Source organism: Capricornis sumatraensis, chromosome 3 (assembly GCF_032405125.1).
Source record: "Capricornis sumatraensis isolate serow.1 chromosome 3, serow.2, whole genome shotgun sequence".
Lineage (NCBI taxonomy): Eukaryota > Metazoa > Chordata > Mammalia > Artiodactyla > Bovidae > Capricornis > Capricornis sumatraensis.
The window spans coordinates 92127969-92146214 of record NC_091071.1 but is presented as its reverse complement, the minus strand read 5'-3'; the positions used below and the strand labels follow the sequence as shown (position 1 = coordinate 92146214).

Genomic DNA, 18246 nt, shown 5'->3' with positions numbered 1-18246 from the left:
CCTCAGAGAACTGGAGTATCCAAAGTCATACATAATTGAATAAGGATTTGAATTCAGGTTCATCTGATCCTAAAATCCATTTTCTTCCCAGCTGCATAAGTTCTTCATTGGAAGCATCTAGTTGTCAAAAATACTCTTTTCCCCTTCGAATCTTTAAAAATATCCAAAAGACAGTGAATTGAAGCACATCAACGCATGTTAGAAACCATGTTTGTAAACTTTTGATGCACTTTTAGACCAAAGTCACTTATTTTGCCCTCTCTCTCTGGACTCTGATATCCTAGTATACAATAACTAGGATATTTGTATCAATGCAGATAAAATGTCCACAATATCAAAAGAACTGCCCCTCATTTGTGAACTACATTTGGTAACCTTGATGTAAATGATTTTGTATTGCCTCACTCAGTTAAGAACTGGTTTCCTAGTGGGTGAAGTGTCAGTAGGCCTTTGTAGGAGACAGCTTTGCCCATGCCAGCCCTGCCACACCAGTTCTGATAGCACAGTGCAGGTGAGAGACACCTGCGGGTGACATGGCCCAAGCATTCCTTGTGGTCGTGGAGCCTGAACAGAGCTCAAATACCTCCTGCTCACCCCAGTGCCTTTTTTCCACTCTCCTAAGCAGCAGCTCAAAAATGTTACAGTAAGATTTCATTGAAGACCAGAAATCACTCTGAAAACTTGATAGGTTATTTTCAAGAACTTCTTTTATAGAGAGGTTTTTATTATAAACAACCCAAATATTCATATTCTAGGCCTATATGTGAATACCAGTCCATATTTAAAATGTATTATAACTCATATATGAGAATTGAAGGCAAAGATGGTAAAAAAAAATCAGATAAAAGATAAGAAATGCTTAGAAAACACTTCTAAAACTTAGAAGATAGGTTTTATTAATTCTGTTTGGTGTTTTGAAATTGCCTTTCCATTAAAGCTCTCTGAACACTTTGCATTGCAAAGTTTACAGGTTTCTATTAACGTTTTGGCTATTAAATTACAAGTGAAGTTTAATATTTCCATGTAACAGATTTAGAAAACGACCAGTAGGATACTTGGTAACATTCCTCAGGTTGTAAAACAAAGTTCTGGTGGATCTGGCAACCAAACCCAATCAGTTCCTCAGTATCAGTCCAATTCAAACTGCTGAATGCAGGTATGTTATGAAATCCATCAGTCGTATATACATTTAAAGCAATTTTCAGCTTATGAAGTTAGTTGAATTTCAACATTTAAGTGGTTCCAGCATGTGTCCTGTTGTTTGGTTTAGGGAAGAATTCAAAACCAAGTGCCCTAATGGGCAGATTTCATCAGGACCGTGCCTCCTCAGGCCTCTGACCGCTGCCCACCTGTTTACCGCAGAACAAAAACACACATGCCAGTAACTGGGGCCTTTGCAGAGGACCCAGCCTTTCATGGCCCTGTGGGTTTTCACAGTTTTCAAAGAAGCAAAAAGATTTGGACTATTCTGCTAACCAACTTAATAACTGAAGCTTGCCTTCCTCCAAATGATAAAGTCATTAAATACAACTTTTTCACTTTAAAATGCCTTTTATATTCTCATTTTTTGGTAATAAACATTTAATCAGCTCTTCTAAACACATGAAAATAAAGTCCTGTGAAGGGGCAGAGTATGGGTTTGTACCAAAAGAGTAAATGATTCAATCATTTTTTTGCCTTAACTCTTAAAGATATACATCGACTAACAAGAATATAAATAAACCTGTGAATAAATATATGCTCATGAATATTTATATATATATTTTTTTAACTCTGGAAAAGAAAGTGTTTTTTCAGCACAAAATACATTTGATTGAAACTCAGTGCAGCCTCTGAACTGGTAGGTATAAGAAACTTAGAGATCACAAAAGGATACTTCATATATAAGCTTGGCTTTTTGTTCTCTGTATTTATTTATTTTTAGAACATCCCAGTAAAGAAAGGGAAACTGTCATTCCCTTCATTTGAGGTTATAGTTGCAAAAAGGTTATGGGATAAAAATACTTCAGGATGGATTATTGTACATGTTAGCTCTCTCAGGATATGGGACGTTTGAAGGGAAGTAAGCCTCTTGTCTAATGTAGACTTATATAGAGTGAAAAAAGGCAAAGATTGCTTTAAGGCTGTGACTGAATTAACAATAGTTGCTATTGAAAGTATTTCCACCCAAGTTTTTAAATGCCTAGATTCCTCATCTGATTGATGCACAGACTTCTAGGTTGAAAGTTGCCCTTTGCTCTTTTTAACCAAATACCAAAACTATATTATATTCTTGATTATGTGATAAAAATCTATGTCTATTCTTTTAGATAAATTTTTGCAAAATGAGCCATTTCTTCTTTGCTGTAAGATATTTTTACAACAGACAATGTCTTGCTGTTTAAGAAGGTTTCCTAATATCAGGGTTACACCACTTGCTTTGTTTACATAATCCAGGTTTAATGTTTCCTCGTGTACAAAAAAAGGAATTAAAATATGTTTGAATTTAGACATCGAGTCTATGTAATCAAAAGTGATAACAGAACTCATAGTGGTGTGATATGTTTGCTAATTCAATGATCTATTTTGTACCTTTCAAGAAATAAATTGTCCCAGTGTGCAAATTGGGAGAATTTTATTCTATACACTAAGCTCACTTATAAAACCACTATAAATCCTTAAGATCTCAAGGAGATGCCTAAGCTTTATTTACTAAAATCAAGCGGTCTAAAAACATTGTAGTAGCCTCTAAAAGTACCCAAATTCTAGGCAGTAAAGTTAACTCTACCAAGATCCGACTCATTAAAAATAATGCTGAAACATAATTCCTACAGTGTCATCAAAACAGATTTCATTTCCATGTGCATGTATTGCTAAATAAATCATAAACTTCTACCTTCTCGGAACTTCTATCAAACAACATTAATGCTAACGAAGGAAAGAGTAGAGTAAAAGTTATTTTCTAAGAATTATACTTCTGGCAAAGTCAGAGTAACAACTCACCATTTGATAGATTTAGAATGGAACTAGACAAGTCTGCAGGTGTTGCCAAGATACTCCAGGGGTAGGAGCTAAATTCAGAATCTCTCTCCAAGACCCATGGGTACAGGTATAGGAGAGAGTAGTATTTATCACATATGCCCTAGAGCAGGGCTCCTGGACTGCATAACTCCACAGGGATACCTGCCACACTAGAGTCTGATAAGTATGCCTCCTGAAACAGCTCCATAGATGATCCCCCACAGAGCTGAGCAACTGAGAGGCCTCCTAAAGCAGTGTTTTTCAAACTTTTTTTTTTTACATCTAATTTCTAACAAATTAACTTGGATTCCATTTCGCCAAAGAGAAGTTTTTAATGTACAACAAAATTTTCCTGAAAAAACACTCCATGTGATGCACTCTGCCATTCTATCTCATCCTATCTTACCCTATCTCATTGTATTTTTATGACAGTCATGATCCACTGAAATTATTTCATCACCCACTAACAGAGCATGCCCCAGTATTCACATGTATAAGTTAACAGAATCAGTTTCCACAAAATAATATTGTGGCTATGCATTGTACTTTTTTTGTCTTTACTATTTCATTTATCAAAATATACTAATTGAGGGTATACGAAATTGATTCTACAGCCTTTAAATAGCTCTAAACACTGTCTTAAAATATTCATGAGGTAGTTAAGTCAGTATTTATTGAACATCTGGTATGTGCTCAGCACTGCTTAGCACTGAAGATAAAATAGTATACAATGGAAGGACACAAAGTTAACTATTAATAACCTAGAAACTACTTGCTCTGCTCATTAAACAAAATGGGGTAAACTCTCAGTTCGAATATTGACAGTTGGAGCATATTAACAGTGATTCTAGCATACAGAGAGAACAGAAATCCTACCAACCAAGAGAATTAACCTCTCAGCATTTGTTTCCTTACAATAACTATTAAGAAAAATGTGATTTAAAGCATTTGCAAAACAAAAAACCATTGTTACTTGAGAAACTGAAAAATCTCAAGCTTTTTTTTTTTTTCATTTCAACAGCTTTTAGAGTAATCCTATGTGTTAATAAAGGAAGCAGAAATGATCAGTAATAAAACACACAATTTTGTCTGACCCCATAAGAATGGCCTCCTTGATCCAGTCATCATCACTCTGACCTCATGCTCCAAGGTACAGGCTACATTCCTTCCTTCCACTGGTCTTCCCTCTTCCCTAAGAGGTTGGCCCTATTGACGGTAGAGAGTATTTTCTGAGATACTGCACCGATCCCTCTCGCCTCTTTCTCCTAAATTGTTTTGGTTTTTGGTGAAGAACAAATAGACATAGTTCCTAGGGCTTCCTGCCTACTTCTGGTAAAGGAATGCTGGGCATTTATATCAGCATCCAAAGTACAAGACAGAGATTGGTATATCTTTGTAAATACATGTTACCATCCCATTACTAAGGCTTGGGAAACTAATGTTGGAAGATCTAGACTGCTCATAAAAGTTATCTTTCAATTTTTTTAATCAACCCTTTAAATAGAATTTTTTTCTATTTTCATGGGATTGAAAAGTATATTTACTAGACTTACTAGGGCATGATATTTTCTCCTGTCTCTAGAAGCATTCATTTTTATTAAGGATTATCATTGATCCTGTTTGCAATTGAAATACACTTGCCAAAGCAAATGATAAAGGTCAGATAGTGAAGGAGTACCTTCTATATGATTTATTTCTTAGGTTTCTTGAATTTTGTGGCTAAAAATCAGTATTTGGGCTTACCAATTTAGAAAAAGTTTTATAGCATGAAGTTATATTTATCAAAATTGGGATTATAGGCTGAACTGGTGTTATGGCATTTTTTTAATTATTTTTAATGGAAAGATAATTGCTTTACAATATTGTGTTGGTTTCTGCCATACATCAACGTGAGTCAGCCATAGGTGCATTGGTCCCATCCCTCTTGAACCTCCCTCCCACCTCCCACCCCTTCCCACCCCTCTAGGTTGTGACAGAGCCCCAGTTGGAGTTCCCTGAGTCATACAGCAAATTCCCATTATAATGATATTTTTAAAACACCTGTTGGTCAATTGGAATGAGCCTTATGCCCTCTCTGCGCATACAAAGAAATGTGCAACAGTATTAATACTTAGGGCCAACTATGAAAGTTTAGCCTAATATGAACAATGACTTTTCTCAGAGTATTAGTGACAAAGAAGAAAAAAAAAATCTAAAGAGGTAGACACTACTTTTCTTTTGAAAAGCAGTTTTTAAAAAGTGAGATGAAACATCTCAAGCATGAAATTTAGTAATAGGAAAAATATCCTTTAAAAAATCCTAAAAAGAAGTGACTGATGCTATTTCTGTATATACACTCATACGCAGACACACACACATTATAAATTATATGTGTATGTGAAGAATACACTTTACATCTGAAAATCTGCCCCACAGGAAGAACTCCCACTGTTGTTTCCTAATTGTACTGGACTATCTCAATCTCTGATTGGGTGTCTAGGAATATGATCTCACACCAGGGATATTTGTTTGGTTAGCTTTCCAGTCTTAATTTCTTACTTCTTTAAAAGTAACAGAAACAATGAGAAAAAGAAGTTATGCCAGTTTGTGGTGCCGCTGGCTGGTGTGAAATAAAAATTCTTCCCAATTAAAGGACTTTTCCAGCTTGCTAACTTGTTCCAGGCTCCCAGCTGCCTTTTAGTTATTTAACTGCTAAATGTTCAGTGAATAGTTTGCTTTTTAAAAAACTCAAAAAAAAAAAAAACCATCTTCATTAGATTAAGCACAAAACAGCTGCTCCCACCAAAAAAAAATCAGCTTTGAGAAAACATTTTTCCCCACATGCTTGAACAGATGATAGTATTTTATGTAGAGATGTAAGTTCACCAGAGAATGCCTATTCACGATTAAGTGGTTCAAAAATAAGCAATTTCCAGTTTTCCTTCCAGCTATAAAAATTGACAGGATCCTCTTTCAGTGACCCCAAGCAATAATGAGTGACTATAAGAATTCAGAGTACTTTGGGATGGACCTCTTCCTCTGTAAGATTATTTTAACTCTCCAGCTGGGAGTCTTCTGAAGTAACTTGACATCTTCCAACCATCTCCCTTCCAGCAGCCTTTATCTCCTGGCACGACCAGGAGATAAAGAGTCAGTTTTCACAATATAGGAGTCACAATACACAATACAAGAGTCAGTTTTCACTTTCTCTACAAATGGGTGGTATTCTCTCCTCCATATACACACTTGCCACGCACAGAGAGCAAGTGATCTGATTTCTAGAAGTTGAATGCATGTTTTACAATCTTAACAGATTGATTCAACCAACATTTTTTGAGTGCCAACCATGTGTTAGAGACTCTTAGGTCTTGGAAATACAGAGGGAAATAAGTAATCCTTGCCATTAATGGTTTAGAAAGATGACTTTAAATACCTTCACTGCTTGTCTAAGGCAGCAGGTTTAACCAGGGTTGAGAGGGCTGGGGTGGGTAGAAAAGCAGCATACAATATTTTCAGTCATATTTCTTTGTTTTGAGGATACATAAGATTCTTATTACCTTCCATACACTTTATTACCTCCTTGTCTGTTTTTAAAATTATTTTGCTTCCACTTAGAAGCCCATTCTCTCTTTTCCACTCTCAAATCTCAGATCAAAGGTTACCATTGCTTAGTTTTTCCTAACCTTCAGTTTTACATTTGTCCCCTTGTTATATACCTGCTATAGTTCCTAGCATATTGCCTTGTAGTTATACTAACTTTATGAAAAGAGCTTTAAAATTTCCTGGTTCATAATAAGCTCTCAGTAAATGTTTGAGACAGACAGGTAGATCTGTGTGTTTATCACATTGTCTAAATTCTGCTTTCCTGAAAGAATAGGCAGGGTGTTGTGTCATTGTTGTTGTTTCTCTGTATCATCATTTTTATCCTTTTGTTCAGCAGAGTATACTTGATTGTTGAATTGGTGTGTTGAAAACTAGGGAAAATAAAAAACATGCCTTGATACACATATTACCCTTAAGAAGCTTGTGATACTCACCACCTTCTTTTTGGTAATGCAAAAATATACCTAGAATAACTGTATTTTCTTTATTGTAATTCCTCAAGAATATTTAGATGGAGAACTTTTAGAATAATGTCCCCAAATGACTGCTTTCATAAATCCTCAAAATGGATGTTTCTGTTTCACAAAATAAAGATAAAAGAGTAATAACCTCTAAGGAAATCCTTCATCTACAAAGCCTTGTATACACACTAGACTATTTCAGAAATGTACTCTTGACTGTGATTAGAGGAATGGAGATCTGTATATTTAAATATGTTTTGATTATTTAGCAGATAGGGGAAAAAGCCATAGATAGTGATTACTAGTAAATAAGAGTTTTTATTAGCTTGTTCAAAAAACTGGTTTCCAAATGCAAATAAACCAAAGTACCTATTTATGGAAATGGCAGCAAGATTTAAGGAGCACTGAAACGTTTAAGGTATTACTGTTTTTTATCACAGATCTGAATTAATGTTTAAAGATTTGTATACTCTATGCCTACCTCAGCATCTTATCTCTTTTAAATGCAACAGTGAGAGCTTTAAAAAAATAAAGTAGACCACAACAGCTAGAAGACTTGCAAAGTCATGCTATAGAGATATATGTGTTGGATACGCTGATTTTATACTTCCTATTGTTACCACATCATCACAACTAACTTTAGCTACTAATGTCAATAATGATGACAATGATAGCTCCTTTTATTTGTATACTTTTACATGGTGCAAGCCTTTCACTTACCTGTCTTTGATGCTCACAATGATCATGCCAGTGAATTTCCTTAGAAAAATTCAAAAGAAGGAAGCTTTCATATACAGGAAGATGTCCATCCCCATGTGATATATAATAATGACAAAATCAAAATATGAATGCCAAACTTTTTCAGGTAGTTCAATAAATATGATCAGTCCACATGCTACATAGTTAAAAGTATTCATATAGAGTCTATATTTCAAAAAGGAAAAACCCTTGTGTTATTCTGGTAGGAGAAAAATGAGAAAAATATATCATTGTATTCGTACTTCTGTTACAACTATGGAAACATTTCTGTGTATTTGGACAAGGCCTCAGTGGTAACATAGTCATATATAAAGTTTGTTGTGATGGCATAGCACAGAGGTAAAATGTTTGAATTATTTTAGATTTTCAGTAACACTGTATTGTTCATTATAACATATACATGTTTAATACTTTAATAAATGTATGTGCTTATAATAATTAATATTTGCTAAATGTATGTATTATTATAAAACAATGCATTTCTTTAGGGTAAGACAGTTTCCGAAAGATGCTTGTAGGTTCCTTTTCAACAGAATGTGATTCTCACCCTCCCCACACCCTCTTTGTACATCTGGATCACTAGGGGTGATTTCAAAGAATACTACTGCCCAGGCTGTACCCCAAGAGATGAGTTCTTGACTGATCTTGGTTAGGGCCCAGACATTGGTTGGTTTGTTGGCTTGTTTGTTTTGTGCAGCTTGGATTGGTAACAACTAAAACAATTATGATACACAACTCTAATTTTATTATTAAATTCCTTGAATTTTCATCTTTAGCATACATAAGATTTTCACAATTAAGAGTACTATTTGGATGAAGACTGGTCTTTTTAAGGAATCATGAGTATAAAGTATTTTTATGCTATTATAATGACAAAGATTTAAAAATAATGATAAAACACAGTGTTGGTGAGAAAAATGAGTACTACCTACATTGTTTATAGAAATATAAATGGAATGCATATTGATCAGCTACACTGGAGGGCAGTCTGACAACGTGTATCCAGAGCTTTAAAAAATATATAAACCTTTTGTCCCTGGAACTCTACTTTTAAGAATTTTTCCTTAGAAAACAATTGAGCATATTAGCAAAGATGAGTAAATAAGAATGTTTATCATAGTGTTGTTTAAAATAGTAAAAGATTGTAAACTATCAAAATATCCACAACTGTGGATTGAATAAATTATGGTACATCCATACATGGATACTAGTAAAATAGATCTATAGTTAACATGAAAGAATAGTAACAATGTATTGATAAATGAAAAGTTACAAAACAATATGATCCTGTTTTTGTTAAAAATATATGTAACATATATATATGTATATATGTGTGTGTGTGTGTATGTGTCTGCATATGTAATATGTACATACAGGTGGAAAAGCCTGGAAAACTATATACTAAAATATTAATAGTTATATCTACATAGGTACTTTTTATTTTCTGTTTTGTATTCTCATGTATATTCTATTTGTTTTTTCCCTTAAAAGAAAATACTAGTAATATAAAGACCAAAGACTAGTAATAAAGACCAAAAAAAATTTTTTTATGTAAAAGTATATTTTGAAAAATGAGGTCATGTTACTTTTTTCTAACCAAATGAATGGACTACAACACAGCTTCCCCCATTTTCACTTTGTCCGGCTATGAAAAACAAGATATTTGACAGTTAGAACAGCTATTTCTTAAAGTGCTAAACTTCTCCAGCATATTTATGTTCAAAGTAGATTAAGAAGTATGAAGTTGAACTTGTTTCATTAACGTGTCAGATCATCTCTAATTACAATTAATCTGGTTAGCCTCTACAAAGATGGCATGTAATATATTCATCAAAATGTATCTCAATGTATTTTTATAGAGAAGTCTTCCTTAACCTCTGTAATTAATAAGTGGGTTTTTTCCTCTTTCTTTCAGGCGGTTCAGGACCATCCTCCTCCATAGCCATAGCTGGCATCAACCACCCTGCCATCACAAAGACAACATCTGTTCTTCAAGATGGCGTCATAGTCACCACCGCAGCTGGAAACCCACTGCAGAGTCAGCTGCCCATTGGGAGTGATTTTCCTTTTGTTGGCCAGGAGCACGCACTTCATTTTCCATCCAACAGCACTTCAAACAACCATCTTCCACACCCCTTGAACCCCAGCCTCCTCAGTTCTCTACCTATCTCTTTGCCAGTGAATCAACAGCATCTCCTAAACCAGAATCTATTAAATATCCTCCAGCCTTCAGCAGGAGAAGGCAAGTCTGAGATCAACCTCCACCCTTTAGGTTTTCTCAACCCAAATGTAAACGCTGCTTTAGCTTTTCTCTCCGGTGACATGGATGGGCAGGTATTGCAGCCTGTTCACTTTCAACTCTTAGCAGCCCTGCTTCAGAACCAAGCCCACACAGCTGCCATGCTTCCCCTGCCATCTTTCAATCTGGCCATCTCAGATCTTTTGCAACAGCAAAATACCCCCTTACCCTCATTAACACAGATGACAGCCCCACCAGACCATTTGCCAAGCAATCAGTCAGAGAACAGCCGAGCTGAGACCCTTTTAACCAATCCCCTGGGGAACCCTTTACCAAGCTTCGCAGGCAGTGACACTACTTTTAACCCCCTCTTCCTCCCAGCTGTCACTGGGGCCTCAGGATTAATGGCCTTGAATCCCCAGCTGTTGGGAGGTGTCCTGAACTCGACATCAGCTAACACCGCTAATCATCCAGAGGTTTCCATAGCAACTTCTTCCCAGGCAACCACTACCACAACCACTACATCATCAGCAGTGGCAGCACTGACTGTCTCAACACTTGGTGGGACAGCAGTGGTGTCAATGGCAGAAACATTGCTGAATATATCTAATAATGCTGGGAATACACCTGGTCCAGCTAAACTCAACAGTAACTCTGTGGTGCCACAGCTACTTAACCCTCTACTGGGGACAGGTCTGCTTGGTAAGTTAAATTTTTTCACAAATTTTTACAAAAGAAACGTTTTTCTAATTCTATTTTCTCCTTTAAAAAAGACCTCCATTTTGTCACACTATTTTTAAAAATGTTTTTGTTATGTCACAGCTTGCTTAAGGAAGAACTAAATATAATAACACCCACACACAACCATAGTTATACAAACATGAAAATGACTTTTTCCTTTTCCCCTATTCTAGAAATACTAAATGTCATTTTAATCTTCCTTCTCTTCTAATTCTGATGCCACCTAAACCTAACCTACTCATCATTCTCTTAAGCCAAGTAGTGTCTTATTTTTCAAATAATTTAAAGCACAGGTACACCTTAAAAATAACATTTATTTGAATTTTAGTTGATGTGGCATCACAGGGTTAGTATGAGCAGCTGCACTGTGGATGAAAACAGTTTGAGGAAGTGCTTTTCCAGGTGATCCCTAAATTAATGAAACTAGCTTATCCAGCAAAATAAGAAATAAGACATAAAAACATTCAAAGTTAATGCTTGCCCAAGTTCAAGGAAACAAATAGCTACTGCTCAGTTTTCTCAAACAGTATTATTCTTTAGAACTTTGTAGCTTAAAAACAAAATCCTTTATGTAGATTATCTTATCTCAAAAAATTAATAAAATCATGTCAAGTATATTCAGCTGTTTGATGCAGGTAATTGTAGTATAGAGATGGTGCCCATAAAGTCTGGAAACACAGGCAAATGTACATGATATTGTCTAGGGCATCTTCAATAGCTAAAAAAAAATATGTTTCTAGTTTTCATAAGCACTTTTATAAAATAGTTTAATTAGTCCTATTTGGCAATCAAATTAGTGTAGTAAAGAACCTAAAAAGCACTGCAGATTTCAAGTCATAGGACAATTTCTATGACATTATCCTCAAAATAAAGTCAATGTAATTTCAAAACAAGTTAATTTTGAATTTCGAATGTAACTTTGGTATTAACTATCCTATCTGATTATATAACATTTATTTCTTATGACTATGACAGTGAATTTTCTATATTAATAGTTTTTTTTTACAATTTTAATTTTAGGTAACCAAAATACCAAATACATATGTTATGTAAAAACAAAATATATATTAAAACAAAGACAGAATACATATTAATACATATTTCTAAACCAAATTTAATTTGATTTGGTGGTAGTTTTTATTATGGCTTGAGAACTAAGTTTTGTAACCATGCCTGGTCAGGCCCACATATTTTAACTATCTTATGATTGCTAAAGCATTTAGGGCTAATTTTAACCTTTAATTGTGGTTGCTTTAACAAAATTGGCTTCAAGGAATTCTATGACACTGAAGATCAATATATAAGGATTGGCTAACGGATAGACCAAAGACTAACTAGTCTCTCCATGATATGAAATCAAGACATTAATTATGAAAGATAAATAATAAAATTAGTCTTTCTTACCACTTAGTAAGACTTTGAATAGAAAAAAAGAAAAGAGTTACCATGTAAGTCTAGTTTTTAGTTTTTTTAGAAATCCTCAAGAAAGATAGGCATAAGACCTCCAAAGAATCACATTGACTTATATTTTATATTTTTCATACTATAGGTGACATGCCCTCAATAAACAGTACTTTGAATAACCATCAACTGACTCATCTACAGTCGCTGTTAAACAACAATCAGATGTTTCCTCCAAATCAGCAGCAGCAGCAACTTCTTCAGGGGTACCAGAATCTCCAGGCATTTCAAGGACAGTCCACAATTCCTTGCCCAGCTAACAGTAACCCCATGGCTTGTCTCTTTCAGAACTTCCAGGTACTCTCCTTTCCTGGGTTACTTTAGTAGAAAACAATGTTTACTACTTGTTTTGCTAAATTGGAAGAAACAGACAAAAGAAGGTGATTATGTACCTTTTCACCTCTACTTACAATTATTCCTCAGTAATGAATGTTGTTAATGTTTCAGTGTTTTTGTTTGAAGCATTTTATTTTGTCTGAAGCATCTCAGTAGTCCTTTAGAAGTTGTTGTTAAAAACTGATCATGTTACCCTCTTAAACTCTTTTGTGGTTTCCCATTGCCCCCAGGGCTTCCCTGGTGACTCAGTGGTAAAGAATCCACCTACCAATTCAGGAGACTGGGGTTCCATCCCTGGGTCAACAAGATACCCTGGAAAAGGAAATGGCAACCCACTCCTGTATTCTTGCAGGAAATCCCATGGACAGAGGAGCCTGGTGGGCTATAGCCCATGGGGTCGCAAAAAGAGTTGGATACAACTTAGCAGCTAAACAACAACATTGCTCCCATGATTAAACACGACTGAGCGACTGAACTGAACTGAACTAACATGTTTACCCTGCCTCACTCTCCAGCACCAGCTCACACCATTCTCTCCCTGGCTTCAACCACTTGGTCTTCTTTTAGTTCTAAAAACAAATAAATTCTTGATAGATTAAGGAGCTGGATGGAAAGAGGAACATTAAATAAATACATGAAGAAAATACCGAAGATTTTAAAATAATCTTAGGGTAGAAAAGACTCTTTCAGCAAGGCACAAAACCAAGGAGTCGAAAAGAGGTAACAGAGTTGAATACTTAAAACTTTAAATCTGTACGATTAAAGATACTCTAAAGAAAGTTGAAGACAGGTGGCAACCTGGCAGAAGTTACTGGATTGGCCAGAAAGTTTGTTCATCGGCCACATCGAAACGAACCTTTGGCCAACCTAATACATGCATAATAATAGCAAGTACTTGCCGTTCATAATATTTTAAAAGCTCCTACAAATTAGGAAGAAAAAAGAATCAATTAGAAAAATGAGCAATAGAAATGAACACACATTTCAGAAAATTAAATAATAATTACTAATAAACATGAATAACCAGAATTATACAAATTACAACATTACTGTGTCCATCAGATAGATATCCTTTGCTAACAGAGGAGTGGGGAACTGGATTCTTTCAGATATTATTGTTGGTCTGATTATATGCTGACATAGTCCTTTTAGAGGGTGATTGATAGTTTATCAATTTTATACACATACACACACACACACACACACACACACACACATATATGTGTCTGTCCTTTGACCCACAAGTTCAACTTTTATATTTTGGAGAAATCAAGGCACAATCTAGAATGTTTTGTTGCAGTTTGATTTGTGGTGTCAAAAATTAGAAACTGATCATGTTATCCTCTTAAACTGATCATGTTACCCTCTTAAACAACCATCAGTAGGAAAATAGTTAAATATTGAGTATGTTTTGCTATCTTCATCTATCTAGTAGTTTCAAAGATTAGGTAGGTTTATATAATCTGATATAGAAAGACCCACAAGATTACAGAACTCCAACACTGTTGTATTATAGAACAGTACTAAAATATAATATGACTTTTAAGAAAAAAAGAAATGAGGCAAGGGGAAAGGAAGGTGGGAAAGAAAGAAGGGAAACTAGATATATATCTGCACACTTAAGGCATTAATAACAAGTCTATGAGGATGTATTTGAACACTGATCACTTTTGAGAAAGAAATGGAATCAGAGTGGGATACAAAAGTATAGATTTGAGTGGGAAAGTGATGAAGGAAGCTTTTCTCTTTTGGACAATAAAAAAAATACTCATATAATAAAATAATTTAGAAGGGAAGAATAAGCTCTCAACCATGCCACTGAGTAAATAAGTAGGTAGAGCCTGAAGGGAATCCATTAAATTTAGCAGTTAGAACATCAGTAGCTTGGTAGAATGCAGTTTTTGCAGAGTTGTGGGAGCAGGAGCCAGATGGCAATGGATGGAAGAATGAAAAATAAATTAGAGTGGATTACTCTTTTAAAAACTTTTTAAAACCTAACTACAAAGAACATAACAGAAATAAAATAGTGCCCCAAGGCAGGCATAGGTTGAAGGCAAACTTTTATTGATAAAATATGGAAGCCATGCATATAGTTGAATGCTAAAGAAAAGAGACCCAAAAAAAAAAAGTAGAAGAGATTGAATATAAAGAAGAGAAGGGGTAATAGATAAGGCAAGATCCCTGAGGAAAGGCTTGGTATCCAGAGTATAAACAGAGGACTTACTCTGAGAGAGCAGAGGGAGCACCTCTTACACTGGGAAGCAGGACAGGATCAGGGACACGTTGTTGCAGGGAACTGTGTGCTGCCAGAAGGCAGGGAGTAGCCGAGTATAAGAATAATGAGAATTCCTAACCTATAAACTTGATTATCTCTGTTCAGTTCAGTTCAGTTCAGTCGCTCAGTCATGTCCAACTCTTTGCGACCCCATGAATCGCAGCACGCCAGGCCTCCCTGTCATCACCAACTCCCAGAGTTCACTCAGACTCACATCCATCGAGTCAGTGATGCCATCCAGCCATCTCATCTCTGTCGTCCCCTTCTCCTCCTGCCCACAATCCCTCCCAGCATCAGAGTTTTTTCCAATGAGTCAACTCTTCTCATGAGGTGGCCAAAGTACTGGAGTTTCAGCTTTAGCATCAGTCCTTCCAAAGAACACCCAGGACTGATCTCCTTTAGAATGGACTTGTTGGATCTCCTTGCAGTCCAAGGGACTCTCGAGTCTTCTCCAACAACACAGTTCAAAAGCATCAATTCTTCGGCACTCAGCTTTCTTCACAGTCCAACTCTCACATCCATACATGACCACTGGAAAAACCATAGCCTTGACTAGATGGACCTTTGCTGGCAAAGTAATGTCTCTGTTAAGTAGGGTCAAATACTAAGAGTAAGTGGGAAATAGCATAGCAGCTGGCTTGAGGAAGTGGATAAAATCTGAATAGTTGTGACAGAGAGTGATACCTAACCAGAGGATCATAGGATTGATGGGAATACAAACCCCCAGCTGAGATTGGAAGCCATAAGTTCCTATGGATAGATACTCAGCATCCTCACTGTGCATATAGATACAGAAGGCAGGGAGCTAAATTGACCCAAGATTGAGATTTTTATCTGGTAGGTGTAGATAAGGGGAGAATGGCAGGAAAGTAGTTATGTTGCTGATGGATCCCAGGTTCTGGTTTAGCCCGAAAAGATGTAAAGACAGGAAGTGAGTGATCGTGGGTCAGTGAAGCAGGGGGTGGGGGAGATGGGAAATCCAAAGCATCAAGGTTCTGGAGAGCAACTCTTAGCTGAGGTTGGTGAAACTAGAATAACCTGTGGACTTTTTCAGCGTGCACTCATCATTCCCATGATGAGCATTGATACTCTTCACTGGCCATTTCCTCCCATCACCTCTTCCCAATGAAGCATCACCTCCGAGGTCACTGTTGTCACTGTTGACAGCATGGGAATGTCCCTCAGGCAGTGACCCAGTAAGGTTGAAGAGCTGATGTTACTACCCTATCTAAAGACTTCAAAAATTCAGTGTCATCTCAGAAATAGTTTGGGGACTTCCCCGGTGGTACTGGTGGTAAAGAATCCTCCTGTCAATGCAGGAAATGCAAGGGTCACGGGTTTGATCCCTGGGTCAGAAAGATCCTCTGGAGTAGGAAGTGGTAACCAAGTCTAGTATTCTTGCCTGGGAAATCCCATAGACAGAGGAGCCTGGCAGGATACACTCTGTGGGGTCACAGAGAGTCAGACATGACTGAGCACAACTCAACAGAAATAGTTTCATTGTTAAGAAAGGGGTGTATATATATGTACTTTTTGTTTTATATTTCACTTAATTCAGTAGAAATAGCAATGAGTTAGAGATCATTTTTAAACCTGTTTCGCTTTTTAATGTGAGCAATGCTGGTGACAGGCTTGCTTCTCTCTTTGAATTCCAAGTTGAAAACCTGTAGTGACACTAAAAACATGGAATCATCACCTGGAAACCTTTTGTGTCCAACCATCTCAACTGTAATTTTTCTAGAGAATGTTTAGTAATAGGATTTTTTTTTAATATGTTACATGATTCCAGTCAAAGAAATGTACCCAAGTATAATCAAGACATGTCTTTCTATACAGAGTGACTTCTAATTTCATTTTTGAGTCTTATTCTTTCTTTATATGGCCTTCCTTGTTATAGTCATTGGTCTTCTGATAAATCTTAGAATTACAGTCTTTCTCTTTAAGGACTTGAATTTTTTTTCTCTCTCTATGTCTCACTACTTCCTGTCTATTTCTTTAAGGTGAGAATGCAGGAAGATGCAGCTCTCCTAAACAAAAGAATAAGCACTCAGCCGGGGCTCACAGCACTTCCCGAAAATCCAAACACTACACTTCCACCTTTCCAAGACACCTCTTGTGAGTTGCAGTCACGGATTGACCCATCTCTAGGTCAGCAGATGAAGGATGGCCTCATCGTGGGGGGCCAAGGTGATGCTTCCGTAGATGCTATTTACAAAGCAGTTGTGGATGCAGCCAGCAAAGGAATGCAGGTTGTCATCACCACTGCTGTCAACAGTACAACTCAGATCAGCCCCATTCCAGCTCTGAGTGCCATGAGTGCCTTCACTGCTTCCATTGGTGACCCATTAAGTCTCCCCAGTGCTGTCAGTGCAGTCATTCATGGACGAAACATGGGCAGTGTGGATCACGATGGGCGGCTGAGGAGTGCGAGAGGGGCTCGGCTCCCCAGCAGTCTGGACCACGGGAAGAACTCCAGCGAAGGAGATGGCTTTGAATATTTCAAGTCAGCAGGTTGCCACACATCTAAAAAACAGTGGGATGGGGAGCAAAGCCCTGGAGGGGAGCGAAACAGGTGGAAGTGTGAGGAATTTTTAGATCATCCAGGCCACATCCACAATAGTCCTTGTCACGAAAGGCCGAACAATGTCTCTACACTGCCATTTCTGCCTGGGGAACAGCACCCAATACTGTTACCACCAAGAAACTGTCAAGGGGATAAGATTTTGGAGGAGAATTTCAGGTATAATAACTACAAAAGAACTATGATGAGTTTTAAGGAGAGACTAGAGAACACTGTGGAAAGATGCGCACACATTAACGGGAACAGATCTCGGCAGAGTCGGGGCTTTGGAGAGCTGCTGAGCACCACAAAGCAAGACTTTGTCCTAGAGGAGCAATCTCCGAGCTCCTCCAATAGTTTGGAGAGTTCTCTGGTCAAAGACTACATCCATTACAATGGAGACTTTAATGCCAAAAACATTAACGGGTGTGTACCTAGCCCTTCAGACGCTAAAAGCATTAGTAGTGAAGATGACCTAAGGAACCCAGACTCCCCCTCTTCAAATGAATTGATCCCTTATAGGCCAAGGACGTTCAACGTTGGCGACTTGGTCTGGGGCCAAATCAAAGGACTGACTTCCTGGCCTGGAAAATTAGTCAGAGAAGACGACGTTCACAGTTCTTGTCAACAAAGCCCCGAGGAAGGGAAGGTATACCAATCTTTATCCATTGTCAAATACTAATCTTTGTTCAGATGTCAGTTCTTATTTTCTGTTATCATCACTTTGGATTCTTCATGACTCATTGAGGTCTCACAGACTTCTGGAGCATAAAGTGAAGAGGGGATGGTTGTAGTCACCAAAGTGTCATATCATCAAGGGGTGAGTTGTAAA

At 36.9% G+C, this 18246-nt stretch overlaps 1 protein-coding gene across 2 annotated transcripts in view; it reads left to right on the top strand.

Moving 5' to 3' along the window:
• The window catches only part of MBD5 (methyl-CpG binding domain protein 5), a 57544-nt gene that overhangs the window by 15148 nt on the left and 24150 nt on the right, over positions 1-18246 (top strand). The window contains exons 5-7 of one of the 2 annotated variants that reach the window (XM_068968574.1): positions 9718-10044; positions 12332-12540; positions 16855-18063. In XM_068968574.1, coding sequence (XP_068824675.1) covers positions 9718-10044; positions 12332-12540; positions 16855-18063 — 1745 coding nt within the window. Of the gene's footprint in view, positions 1-9717; positions 10744-12331; positions 12541-16854; positions 18064-18246 lie in introns of both variants that reach the window. The other variant, XM_068968573.1, reaches the window with a different exon arrangement.